The sequence below is a fragment of the Abramis brama genome, assembly GCF_963993115.1.
Source record: "Abramis brama genome assembly, chromosome: 11".
NCBI lineage: Eukaryota > Metazoa > Chordata > Actinopteri > Cypriniformes > Leuciscidae > Abramis > Abramis brama.
In genome coordinates this window covers 31892384-31907026 of record NC_139973.1, presented here as the reverse complement: position 1 = coordinate 31907026, position 14643 = coordinate 31892384, and the positions used below count along the sequence as shown (strand labels likewise).

Here is a 14643-nt window from a genome sequence, read left to right as displayed (position 1 = left end):
TGAATGGTCTTATATTCTCTCTTTAATGGCATCAGATATTGATGACAGCATTTTAATACAGCAGAACTCTGTTCTAGACAGACATAATATATCTAAGAGGGCATCATAAAAGACACAAGGTCATTACCATAAAAAGAAATAAATACAAATCAACATCAATCCAAAAATCTGAACTCTTAAATAACGTTGTATAAGCATACAATAATTGAATCAACATCAGTGTCAAAAACAGAATCAAAAACAACAGAGATATGCACATGACAAAAGAATAACCTTCAACAAATAATTTGCATGACTGCAACAGATTCACATTTCAGTCAATTTCATGAGTGCTTAGCACTGTACTCTCTTAATGTATCGAAATTCCATTTATGAATGTACCTCTTGTTAAAAACAAGTACAGCACAAAACAACAGCATCATCTATTAGAAAGATGTCATAAAGTTGTCAGAGTCATTGCTGCCAGCTGAACACAGTGATACACTGATCTCACTTTTTTTTTGCTTTTATCATTTTCTACGTTGGCCCATTGAAGAAACTTGCCAGTAGTTCATTTCTTTTATTGAATAGGACATTGTTTTCTTGAAGAACAACCTCAGAGTTGAAGCAACTGAGAGGATGGACTGTGCATGATCAGTTTGGATAAATGTATGAGGTTTAAAAATGAACAACTTGAACCTGGTTTATTTCCCGAAAGTTCCTCTGCTGGTCAATGGGAGGAACGGGAAATGACTCTTGAAAATGGTGGAGCCTAAACATATGAACACAAGGCAAGAAGAGTCATGTGACTCTAAGCCATGAGACTGATAACTATTATGCTGCAGCAGGTGTAGCTTAACATACTAAACACACAACAGTTTGTGATAGACAGTCAAGGCTACAGTATGAAATACAACATAAAGGACTAAATCCTCCATTAGGCACTACAAAGGGCTAGGATTACGAAATACACAGCGAAAATGACTAAATCCTTCATTGTGCACTACAGATAAAATACAACATTACATGTAATACATATGTGTTTGATGATATTAAGCTTATGAAAGAGAACTGATCAGATATGTAGTCTGCTACATATCTACTCATTGCAGTCAACATTTCCACTTCAAGTTCATGCTTGATATGTAAATGTGCGATAACCATCGGAACTAATTGAAATAGCATTTGCGTGGAGCAGATTTCTAATGTGCAGGACTTGTGTAACATCAATATTAATAATCTTTCTGTATTACACCCAAACAAGAGGCATTTCGTTAAGTCTCCACTTTTCCGAAAGTGCCATCGGGAGGTCTGTAATATTTAGGAAAGGCCTTCAGCTGTAGACAGTTAAAGGCATACTTGCGACATCCAATGTTCTTCGTGGTGTTCTCACGGCGGCAGCCCTCACTGGCAGGGGAATGGGGCGGGATTGAGTGTGTAAAAACAAGTAGAAAACAAACAGAACATGAAGCCATGTTTAGAAAAATCACAAGCAAAAATTATCACAGCCACAAAAGATGGCAGCAGACATTTCAGCAGTGTTATGAGCATGAGTGTTATGGGCGAACAGAGAATGAGGGTGGCCACCATCAAAAAAGCAGCATAAACAAACCACGTCACAATACAGTTCATACAAGCTGAAAATGCTAATGCAACATCCGTCTGGGGATGGGAAAAGCGGGTCACTAAAAGTTCTTTAGGAATTTCTTTTAGGTAGCACATAGGAAGTCAATGCTCTGAAGCAAACTTGACGAAAATGTAAAGAAATCTTTAGGATCAGCATGCTACATTGGCTGTGTATTAAGGGTATGGTAAACAATTATTTATGGAAAATAATTCAATTTGATCAGGGCGACTGTAACACGTCCCTCTTATTGTGATTCCAAAAATTCTGTTTCACAACCGTCTTTTATATACACATAGAAATTGTTGCTACTTTGAAAAATGTGCTTACACATAAACATCTTAATGATATTCAAATTAATTCCTTTAAACTTCTTCAATGAGTTGCAAACAGTTGCAATGTAAATGATATCAGTAAGCATGATATGGTACAATTTACTTCAAGTGCAGGCCTTTGTCAAACTGTTCAATTAGAAATGAAACATCGATGCAATCTGTCATTCTCATTTCGTTCCAAACCATTTGACTTACTGGGCCCTATTTTAACTTTTGCTAGTTTAACGGCGGGAAAAATGGTCGGCACGCCCAGCGCATGGTCTAAAACTAAAGGGTTGTCCCTATTCTCTTAATGAGTAATGGGTGTGTTTTGGGTGTAACGTGCAATAAACCAATCAGAGTCTCATCTCCCATTCCCTTTAAAAGCCAGTTGCGCTTGCGCCATGGTGGATTCGCTATTCAGATGGTGGAATTTGCAAGCGGAAAGACTGAACGCTTCTCCAGAGAGGAAACGGATCTGCTCGTGCGCGAGGTTAAAGCACGCGAGCAGACCATCTACGGGATAAGCCGGATTCCACCATATTTTTATGTACACAATAATAATCTTTTACATTGTAATCCTTTTATTTTTAATATTTGGCATGTTTTGGCACGCATCCCTGTGTGTGTAATAAGCAGAATGTACACGTGTTTTGGATCGCCGATAGGTGCACATTACTAACGCGCTCTTTAAATAACGAAAAATAAATAAAATACTGCACCATTGACTTTAGACCAGGTTTTTGTTGGTCAATGGCGCAGTCTATTTCAGTTGCCTCAAAATAGCAACGCACCAACAATGCGCCTGAACACACCGTTTTCAGACCAGCACGCCCATGGGCGCACAAATGGGCGCAAATGCATTTGCTATTTAAAGGTCCCATATTGTACACCTTTCTGAAGTTTTATTTTAGGTTTTCATGTCCTTAAGAATATATATTTGCGGTATAAATACCAAAAACCATCTCAATATATTTTTACAGCTCCTTTCTCAGGAGCTCTGCCAAGAACAGGTCGATTTTGGCCTGTCTACTTAATATTCATGAGCCTCTCTTCTGATTGGCCTGTTGTTTTCTGAAGGCGGTGACTGAGTAGTTCTGACATCACATTTATACGGAAGTCCCAACGGCTTGTGAAAAGACACAGCTATGCAGGCTGTGTGCATTTGTCTGTGGATCGACTGTTTTGAAACTTATATGGTAGTTTCACAGCCCCTAGACCTCTGTTATCATGAAAAAAGCCAGGAAATTTCAGTTTTGACAATATGGGACCTTTAAACAACGTGGCGCAGGATGTGAAAATGATAACTGCGTCGGGCTGAAACTAGCAAACACTTAGGGCCCACTTTCTTCCATGGAACTTATGGTAAATGTTCAATAAACGTAGATTGGCAGCAGAGGCTATCAAGCTCTGAAAAAAAGCACCATAAGAGTAGTCTATATGACTTGTCCACTCTTAAGGCCTGGGTATACTTCATTTTCCGTGTTCTGTTCTGTCTCGCGCACAGACGTGTCCACACAACTTTCAAAGTATACGTGTGCAGTACAATATATATATATATATATATATATATATATATATATTTGTTTTTACAGACGTCAGAGGGCAGCAATGAGTCGTGTCATTTACAGGGCATTCACTCGGAAGGATAGAAGTAGCATATCCGCCATTGCATGCAAAGTTTAGAACAAGAACCGAAACAAACGTATTGCGAGCTAGTGGACTCTTCTGTCTCAACATTTACCTTGCGCATGCGCTGTTGTACACACACTGTCCACACAGTGACCTATCGATGATGAAAATTACGTCACACGGACAGTGACCGGACCATAGCGGAAAGCGGACGGCTGAAGTATACTTTGGGCTTAAAGGGTTAGTTCACCCAAACATTTTAATTCTGTCATCATTTATTCACCCTCATGTTATTCCAAACCTGTATGAGTTTCTTTCTTCTGTTGAACTAAAAAGAAGATATTTTGAAGAATGTTGGTAATCAGACAGTTGAAGGTAGCCACAAACTTAAAAAAAGGATAAAAAAGATATTATGGAAGTCAATGACTACCGAAATCAATGGCTACAGTCAACTGTCTGGTTATCAACATTCTTCAAAATATCTTCTTCTGTGTTCAACAGAAAAAAGAAAACAGGTGAGTACATAATGACAGAATTTTTGGGTGAACTATCCCTTTAAGTCTTCTAAACCTCTATATAGCAGTTTTGCGTGATAAACACAATGAAATTTAAGTTGTTCACTGAAAAATCGTATGAGAAAATCGTCTGGAAAAGAGCAATTTGGACTCTCTGCTAAATATCTCCTTTTAAGTTTCACTAAAGAAAGAAACATACAAAGGAGAGTAAATAATAACAGAATTCCAATTATGGGTGAATTCACCACTTAACAGCTAAAAAAATAAAAAATCCATGTGTTCATGAATATCCATTCTAATAACTTCCAAATCAAACCTGTTCCTCGCTATGCAGAGACCTTTTAGTTTTTGACTAAATGAGCCTGTATGCTCAATTCATACGCTTTAAGTGTAAAACGAGGTAGAACTAAGAAATCTATTTTGATCTTTGAGTAAAAGGTTATATTTGTCAAATATTGATTCAAAATATTGAAATAATATTTAAAAATGTACAAATGTTGTAAGAGGAAGCATAAAAACAACACTGCATATTATCTTTATAAAATATGATTCTCTGAGCATAAAAGCCCAATAAATCAAAAGAGCTGTGCTCTGCGCCTATTTATTAATCAAACAAATTCATTAAATCAGTCCACAAAACTATTCCCTAATCTAAGATACTCATTAAAAAACATAATTCCCAAAACATTCACCAATACAGCTTCAAACCTAGAACTGATTCTTAGGGCTGCACACTCAATCCAAATATATATATATATATTTTTTATTATGAGTATAGCTGACAAACTAGTATGTTGTGTGATTTGGAGGCATTTAAGAATAGGCCTATCAATGATGACAACAGATCCTAATGAACAAGTTATTTGTGTGTAATTTGCAGAAGCATATGAACCCAGGCAAAAAACACAGTTAATAATTTGCAATTATTTGGATAGATGTTGCGCAGCTTGTTCGTAATGTAGACAGAGTAACATCAAATTTACACTGCAACCTGTATGCAATAACATGCAGCTGTTTTAATATAAATATAAATAAGAGTTTTAATAAAAATTTGATTAAATTAAAAAAGAATTAATAAAACTAATAATAAAATAATTAATATTACAATATCAAGGGAAATAATCTATAATAGTTTTTTTTGTCATAATCATGCAGCCCTACTTAAAACCAATGATCAAACTTTAAAGCTATCAAACTTAACCTGAGACCTATCCTTAAATTCTATTTGTTAAAACCTACCAATGACATTCAGCCAAACCCTGCAGTATCTTAGACTGTCACTGTCTAAACAGACTTCAAAATCAGTCACCAAAACCTTTCTCCAACTTACTGTATAAGATGTAATCATTCTCAGAATACAGCTAGTAACATTATCCAACATGATTTAAAACAAACAGGAAAAAGTCTGGAAGTCATCTCTGACTTTAAGCAAACTGAGCAAAAAATAGACTCACAGAGCCGCAACATCATTACAAATGAACCCCTCAATTTCTTTAGTGGGTCAGTTGAAAGCCTGGTAATGTACATTTCTTTTTTTTTCTTTTAAATATAACGATCTTCTAACAGGAAGCTCTTTAGAGCATGTAAACTCAAGCAGTGCTAACTTGTAAACAGCAGATGTACTGGCCGTGGCATGTGACCAGACAAATTTTACAAAGCACAGAGAGGCCATTTGAATTTGGCACAGAGGGAAGCACGATTAAACTGGGAATCCTTTAAAATGATGTCATTTCTAATCATTAAGGTAAATATTTACATATAAAATATTTATTTACATATAAATAAGGGAAGAATTTTGAAGATTTGCAGCCTGTACGTCATGATTAGTTTTGGCAAAAGAACACATTCTCTCCATTAGTCCTGCATAAGGACACTTTACTTATAGCAACACGTGGATGATCTAGTCATCTAAACACATACATCTCAAAAGGACTGTTTCAGGTTCAATCCAAGCTAAAATGAATCTGACGCCATCTAGCAAACGTTGATTACGTCTCTCAATTTGTAAAAAGAAGCAGTCGTCGTACTTTCAAAATTGCGTATGTTAATGTTAGTGCCTTGCACCATAGACTTTTATTGTCACTGCATTAATGTTAAGAAGGTTTTGTTTGTTTTTACAAATTGAGTGAAAATTGACCGTGGTAATCGTTCGCATGCCTCAGATGTGTTTAACAGAACTTGTGTGAACCTGGAACATTCCTTTACACAAAATTCCTTTTAAACCGGTTAGCTTCCTGTCAGCGGACAGTGAAAAAGTAATTCTCAAGTGCATATTTATATTTCCCTGACTGAAAATACAATCTTATATGGCCAAATTTAACAGTTTCATTGGAAAGGCTGCAAACAGGTTTAGTGCAGACCAAACATGGTAAAATAACCAAATGTTATCTTCCTGCAAAACATGGGAAGACATTGACACACTCAACACCCTAAAGTGCAATACATTTCTAAAGCAAGTGCGATGATTGTTGAAATTAGCTTTGGCCTGGCCTTAGCTCTGCATTTAGATATAAATACATGGAAGACAAAATCGACCACAAAAATCCACTGGAAAATTCCATGATACTGTTACAGAAACAATATCTCATTATTATAAATATTGTACGGACCACCAGCACACTATATGCATGTGCTGAATAATAATTTGCTATAATAACATAAATAAAACAGTTTTATATTATAAGAATATTTAGCATTGAATAAATAAATCAGTCTTAAATATATATGTTCAATGTACCCTCTAAAATAATTCTGAATATTTGTAATATGTCACAAATTAATATACAAACTTTTATCTTATGTCATCCAAGATTACTTAAAAAAAAAGAGAGAGAGAGAGAGAGAGAGAGAGAGAGAGAGAGAGAGAGAGAGAGAGAGAGAGAGAGAGAGAAAAACACTAAGACCTCTAGACTGGCTGTTATGGCCCCGATATACTACAAGCGAAATCAAAGATTGAACTGGCATCAACAAAATCTTATAGAACTAAGTCAGGACAAAACGAAGTTGGTTTTGAAAGTTTGAAAAAGCTTTGCAAAGAAAAGTTTACTCTGGCTGGTAAACACCTTCGAATTAATATTTGATCGTGATATATAATTGGTATGTTTGAGGCTTCTTTGATGTGGAATTCTTCTCTGGTTCTCTATTGAAGCTGTTGTTCTAACTGAAAGTGACACTGACTGATACTGTAAAGATGCTTGCTTTGAAGCAATCTATTGTATAAAGTGCTATATAATTAAACGTGACTTGTCAGGAATGCTGGAAGCTGATGCAAACATAACCAAAACCACAATAATCAGATGCTTTCTTAACTGCTGTTTTCTCACTGCAATCATTTTCTGTTGTGTATTTAATTTTGTAAGTGAGAGGAAAGCATGCTCTCAGCAGCATTGAGATGTTCGCTAACAGTATACCTGCTGAGGTATTTTGATCTTCTTTTTATCCCCAAGCGAAAAAATGTAAAAGATCTTTGCCATTAGTATATCGGGGCCTTTAGAGAGAAAAGCTGAAATAAACCAGAGAGAATTCAGCGTTGTCTGCAAACAGCTCCTCACGCACAGGAGGGAAAAGTGAAAAACAGAAAAAGGAGGTGCTGAGATAGCTGGAGCGAGGCAGAGAGAGAGAGAGAGAGAGAGAGAGAGAAAGTAAAATGAAAAAGGGGGGTCTCAGGCTCAGCTGCAGCGGAGTTTGGCCAGCAGGTAGGCTATGCTGAGGAACACCCAGACGACGAGCAGGTTTGGGCTCAGGGCCAGAAGGGGCAGAGAGTAGAGCAGACTGGGGTCCAGCCTGAAGTCACGTACGGGCAATAAGCCGCTCAGGTTCTTCTGAATTACCCCCTCCCTGGTCCCAATGCTGCAGAGAGGGGCAGGGACGGAGGGAGCGGCGGCAAAGGCCAGAGAGGACAAACACAATGTGGTGACGTGCATAGGATGGGGTGACGTGACCATGGAGGTGGTTCCAACATTAATGTAAAGTAATCATGAAATGAAACATTGAAGAGAAGATTAAGTGGAGACATGTTGAAAAGGAGTTGAATCCATCCGTCGGATATGGATGCAAAACGAAAAGTAATTCCAAAAGACATAATACAGACAACGTGAAGTAGGAAAAGAAATACAGACACAGAGAAGGGAAGGAGAGAGAATAAAGAAAGAGAAAATTAAGAGTGATGTTCTGCATCTTTGCCATTTAAAGTAAAGAAACGGGCTCCATGTTGGACAGAAGTGGGCGTATGGGGGCTGCTGCTGCTGCCAGTACTGGGCCATGCAAATCAGCATGCAACAGGCCAACAGAGCCATCATAACAAACCGACTGGAAACATAAAAGCAATCTTGTGTACAGCGTCTCTGCATCTTTAAGGAGATTCGACTGTGAAGAATATCTAAAAATATATAGGTATAGAGAGACTGCTGGCTTTCTTTGAGATGCATTTACAATCACTCGATCTCACACGCACACAAGGGACAGCAGCACAGCGCAGTGGCAGATCATGCACAGTGCATTGTGGGTAATACTTTACCTTAACATACAATTCATTAACATTAGTTAATTAATTAAATATTATGAAATAACAATGAAGAACATTTTTTTACAGCACTTATTTTTTATCTACTCTAGGTTAATGTTCATTTATAAATATAAAGTTGTTCACTTTATTACAATGTATTATGATAATGATTTATTGATATGATAATTTATAATTTACACAAATTGAAATGTAGTAGTGTACATTAACATTCAATTATTAAGGGGTTGAGAAGATAAAAAAAAAGAAGAAAAAAAGTATTTTATGCTCACCAAGGTTGCATTTATTTGAACAAACAGTAAAACAGTAATACTGTGAAATATTAAAATACCATTATTATTTTAAATAGCTTATATGCTGATTTGGTGCTCAATTTGGTGCTGATTAATATTTTTGTGTAAATCATGATATTTTTAACAGGATTGTTTGATTAATAGAAAGTTCAAAAGAATACAACATTTATAATTTTATCAATGCATTAGTTCTTGCTGAATACATTTTTTTTTCTCCAAAAAAGCAAATCTAACATAATTTTCCCAAATGTCTGAACAGCAGTGTATATAGAAAGTAACATTATCTAGATTAACAAAAGCTGTAAAAGTAATGGCCATGGCTAGATCATAATTTCCTAAGGCATTAACTAATGTTAATGAATTAAACCTTCTTGTAAAGTGTTACAATTGAGTGTTTACCGAGACTCTCTAAAACTAACTGTGCTCATCTTGCCTCTTTCATCAGTTTTCATAGGACAGATAAACAGTTTTCAGTACTAATTCATCAACATAAGTTTTGTTTAGATCTGTCCTCAGATTGCACAGGAGACAAGAGGAGAAAATGATGGGACAAACCTGACAGTTTTACACTCTTATTTAAAAGCACAGAACATCTGGCAAGCAGACAGCCAAACAAATCAGCCAATTCAAGTTTGAGTTTCCTCACTCTACAGGAGCGATTTATTTGTGTTTACGTCTCTCGTAGAGCGTGGATGAAAGATGGAAAGGTGGAGTGGGAAGGAATAAACACTCTATGTCCCTAAACAAGTGAGCAAATATGAAAGTAATGAACATATTAGGCCACATAAGCCACAAAGCAATAAATGTTACTGCAAACACCAAGAAGCCACAAGCAATGAGGGATGAAGCACTGGGGGATCCTTGAGGCAGAAGGAGAAAGAAAGGAAGAAAAGAGAAAGAGAGAAAAAAACAGAGGCGTATCCCCAAAGCGTGCAGAGCTTATGAATGGGCAGTTGTTCAGGTGTGTTACCTGCGCATGCAGTCAAGGGCCTGGGTGAAGACCTGCGGGGCCATGCCGTGCTCGTGCTGCAGGATCAGACACTGCTCCAGAGTCACTGACATGGCAGTGCGATCCTTCGCACTTTTACAGCTGGTAAAGCGCACTCCATTCAGTCGCCGGCAAATCTGAGGGGGGAAAACACTGTGTTACAGTCAACCACACATTTACACTTACTCCAGTTCAGGATTAAAGTGTCCGTTGAAATGGAACACTTGAATGCAAACTCTGTTGGTACTATGCAGAACTGTAAGAAATCAGTTTCAGACTTAAAAGTTCTCAAAAAAACTTTTTTTTTTAATGAAACATTGCAGTATTTATTCTAAATGATTTATCAGTGGACATCATTATTTATTTATTTGTGCCCTCATAATCTTAAATCAAAACAACTTCCCCTCCTTCTTGCAACGACATCTCTTTTCACAAAGGCGGGGCAACCTGAACTGCAACGGTACAATCAATTCCTGATGCACAAAATCATGTCCCGACCTACATTTTAAAAGTTACATTTTAGCTGGACTTAAACAATGTTTTTATTGAATTGTCATGTAAACAGGAAATCATAACTATCTGATTTTAGTAAAATCACACTACAATTGACCTTGATAATGTGTGCTTGTGCCGAAAAACAGAGGATGTAGCTCAACTACACGATCAATTATAGAATGCAAAAGTTCCCACCCCCCATTTTCAACAGTGCTGGTCCTGGAATAATTTTTTTCATTAATTTTTCCCATAAGGATTTTAAAATAAGTCTTCATTAAAGTGTTATAAGCCATGAACCAAGCCAATCAGCAAAGAGGTGAATCACAACACTACAAACTTTGATTTGAAGCAAAAATGTTTTGGAAAATCGGGAAAAAAAAAGACCAAGGTACAAGACTGTGTACTTAACGGCTTTAGTGAAGAAAAAATTACAATCCCATGAAGCATTGCGAACAGCATACTCAAATTAAAAATTATGGAGGAATATAAAACTTCAAACTTCAGTACAAATATACTGTATCAAACAATATATTTTAAGTTTAGTGCAAAATATGCATATATATATATATATATATATATATATATATATATTTTGAGAGCGTAGAGATCGACGTCATTCGCAGTGCTTCATGGGAGTGGGCGGAGCTAAAGAGCTATTTTGGCACGTTTTGCTTTTTTGACTTTCTGATTGGTGCATAATGTAGTTTTTCACCAGGAATTCTGTTGTTAGAAACTTATGTTTTTGTACTTAAATATGGACTGTAATGTATTTCAGACAAGATAACTATGGGTGGTAAATGTTTCTTTTATGAGAAACACTGAAATGTACATATATTCAAAGAATTGCTGAAACACACTCTTTTACTAGACCCATTTGAGTTATTTCACCTTTTAAGTAGGGGAATTGTTACCTCTGCAGCCTGCCACAAGATGTCTACATTTTTATTTTTCCTGGCATGAACATTTTGACCAAGGAACCGCAACAGCTCTGGGACACACGTCTGACTACGAGAGCGAGGAAGACCTGAGAGAGACAGAAAATTAAAACCAGAGTGACTTGTGTAATTCAAATCTTGCTATTATTTCTTTTTGATGTGTAGAGAGAGAAAAACAGAACATGAGAGAGAGTGCTAACTTACAGTCCTCTGGTAAAACCTCCTTGAACTGCTGGTAGTAAGAATTAAGACGCGCCAGGCTCTCCCCGTTGATGAACTCCTGAAGTGATGTGTCTCCAAATCTACAACACAAAACAATTTGATGTCCCCTTAGATATTTTCAATATGGACACAAGTGTAAGCCGAACTGAAAAAGAGATCAGATAAAACAATTATGGTATAATGTTATTTGTTGATGTTATGCAAGCACTCCTGAGGGCTGTTTTACATAATCAAGACTCACTTCTCGGCGAGCGTTTGCTGCTCGTTGATGCCCACGTTGAACAGCACCGGCTGTACCCGCAGCAGCATGCCGTTCTGGATCTCCCTTGGCAATGCATCAAACATGCTACCTGGGAGCGGGATGCGAACGTTGAACCCGTCTCGATTTCCTGTGATCACCGGCAGCATGTCGGGGGAAGAGGTAGAGATGGCCTGCGTCACCTTGAACGTAACGTTCCGAAGGTCCATTATTCCTATGCTCATGTCCTCTAACATGGCCAACTCCTCTCCTGTGATACACACACACACACCAGGGCAAATGCAATGTGATTCAAAACAGAACGCTTCACTCACATAGAAATGATGAGTTTACTTAACATAAAGGCTTTGATTTAGTGGTTAGATTCAGGAGCAAAGTATGGACATGCTGCATGTGCGTAAGTGTGTGTTTACCGTAAGTACTTAATAGACACTCGAACTGAGCGAGCAGACCGATGGTGTAAAGCTGTCTCAGGAAACCGTCGTCACGGAGACAGTTCCTCAGTTTGATGATGAAGCCACAAATTAGTGCAGTGAGCTAAAGAGAATAGAAAAATAGAGAGCAAGAAGACATGTCAGAAAATGGGTTTAAAGGAATAGCTCTCCCAAAATGATTTAATCGTCATTATGTAATTTTAAACCTAAATGAACTGCAATTTTATAGAAAGTCTGTGAACATGAAAACTCAATGGAAAAGGTAACAAAATTCAGGTTAGGGATGATGTTTTATTATGATGATCCTTTATTAATGCAAGGCTATCTTAAAACCGGTTAAGGGTTAGTTCATCCTAAAAATTAAATTCTGTCATCATTTACTCAAATTTAGGCTTTTATTCACATATAAAGCCTGATCAACGCACGTACATTGAGCACATGAAATATGATAAACAGCAGCTTTAACGTTCTTGCTTGAGTCTTTACTTGAGTTAAACTGCTCGATTCAAATGGATCTCTTTTATATTAGAACTCTTTACAAACTTTTTGATTCGTCAAAGTTTTGGGTAAATTGACTATTAAAAATATCTTCACTTGTCTTTTGAAGATGAATGGAAGTTTCATGGATTTGGAAAGACACGAGGGTGATTAATTGATGACGATTTAAATTTTTGGGTGAACCAACCCTGTAACGTCATGGAGTTGTTCACTAATGTGTGTGCTTGAGAACTAACTGTCTGGCAGAAGACCACATCTCGGCGGTACTGCAGGTTGAGGTCCATCACAATGGTGGGTGCGCTGTCTTGCATGAGCAAGAAAACCATCGACTTCTTGGCTTTGTCACTCATCATGGCCACACACTCCGTTAGGGTCGTCAAGAGGGGATACAGGGCCTCGCTCCACTCACCTGACACACACAGAATCTACTGCTAATATCAAATATCACATATTCGAATGCTCATGTTTTACTTTAAAGACCCTATGAAATTAAAATGTAATTGTTTACTAGCCCAAAAAATGAAAATTGTCATCATTCCCTCACCCTCATTTTGTTCCAAACTCATAAGACTTACATTCATCTTTAAAAACACAAATGAAGATATCTTAAATGAAACCTAAAAGATTTCTGTCTCGCCATTGAAAGTTCATTCCACCAAATTGTTACGCTTCAGAAAGTTAAAAGACATTGTAAAAGTAATCCACATGAATCGAGTGGTTTAAGACACAATCTCTTTATGATGAGCATATTTAGAAAATTGTTTATAATTTGCATACCGGTATAAACATTGATCATAACACATACATAGGGCTCATCAAATAAATGGTAAATTGAAGCTCAAACATGCTTGCTTGAGTCAAGTACGTTTGAGTTTATATTTACCATATTTGATATGCTCTATGTATGTGTTATGATCAATGTTTATATGTGAATAAAAGCCTAAATTAAATCTGCTCATATAAAGCAATCGTGTCTTTTCAGAAGACTTGGATTGAGCTGCTTGATTCATATGGATTTATTTTACAATGTTTTATGTTTTAACTTTTTGAAGCATCAAAATTTTAGGGGAATAGACTTTCAATGGAAGGACAGAAATCTCTTAAGTTTTATTAAAAAATATCTTCATTTGTGCTGCAAAGACGAATGAAAGTCTTATGGAGAACATGAGTGTGAGTAACTGATTTTCAGATTTTGGATGACATATCCCTTTAAGTTAATTGTATACACTAACACATTTTTAGTAGACATATGCCTTTACAATTTACAATCCCTCTCTTCCAGGAATACAGACCCAAAAAGCAGAATTTAGTCTAATCAAATGCTTTCTAGAACTGGAACGCCCCCCTCCCCCTCCCCCCCACCCCTACTAAATTATAATAAAAACACTACTAGACTAAATATGCTTCACATCAGAGTGAATGAAGCCTTGACATGTTGATAGCCAATGGTGTTTAGTTTATACAAAAAAAATTATGTCCCGACAGGACTTAATCAATCAACCTTTTCAATCAAAAATATCACAAGAGGAAAACTGTGTTCAACAGGCCAATTCACGGGGCCTTTAAAATAAACATGGATGCAACAGCAATGACAGTTTTACATTTAACAAGAATGAAAGACAACAGATGCGACATAAAAGTGAACACCTATTTAGCATAAGCGCATAAGCTTAAGGGAGGGGGTGGGCTCTTACCTGGGTAACTCTCCTCTCCGCTGCTGCTGCTGCCATCTAGAGGGATGGAGGTGCAACTTGCAACAGTTATTTAGCGAGTGCAACAAGCACAGCAAACGCAGCTCACACAGACACTGAGACAGCAGTTACAATGTTAAAACAAGTCAAGCTGATTTAACAACTACTACTTTCCAACTCAAGTGCAAATTGGAATGTTGCAAAGGTTTGTCTAGAAAGAAATATGTGATAAAGTAATGTTA

At 36.9% G+C, this 14643-nt stretch overlaps 1 protein-coding gene across 9 annotated transcripts in view; it reads right to left on the bottom strand.

Annotated features, from left to right (window-relative positions):
- Nucleotides 1-14643, bottom strand: part of inpp4ab (inositol polyphosphate-4-phosphatase type I Ab) — a 55823-nt gene continuing 41180 nt past the window's right edge. For 4 of the 9 annotated variants that reach the window (XM_084128459.1, XM_084128463.1, XM_084128460.1 and 1 more), the window contains exons 16-23: nt 14405-14440; nt 12947-13119; nt 12192-12315; nt 11761-12028; nt 11502-11599; nt 11274-11386; nt 9850-10004; nt 1-1386 (exon numbers count right to left, since the gene is read on the bottom strand). In XM_084128459.1, the coding sequence (XP_083984585.1) occupies nt 1254-1386; nt 9850-10004; nt 11274-11386; nt 11502-11599; nt 11761-12028; nt 12192-12315; nt 12947-13119; nt 14405-14440 (1100 nt within the window). In that variant the 3' untranslated portion in view covers nt 1-1253. Of the gene's footprint in view, nt 1387-7602; nt 7914-9849; nt 10005-11273; nt 11387-11501; nt 11600-11760; nt 12029-12191; nt 12316-12946; nt 13120-14404; nt 14441-14643 lie in introns of those variants that run through there. The other 5 variants (XM_084128461.1, XM_084128465.1, XM_084128462.1 and 2 more) reach the window with 2 other exon arrangements.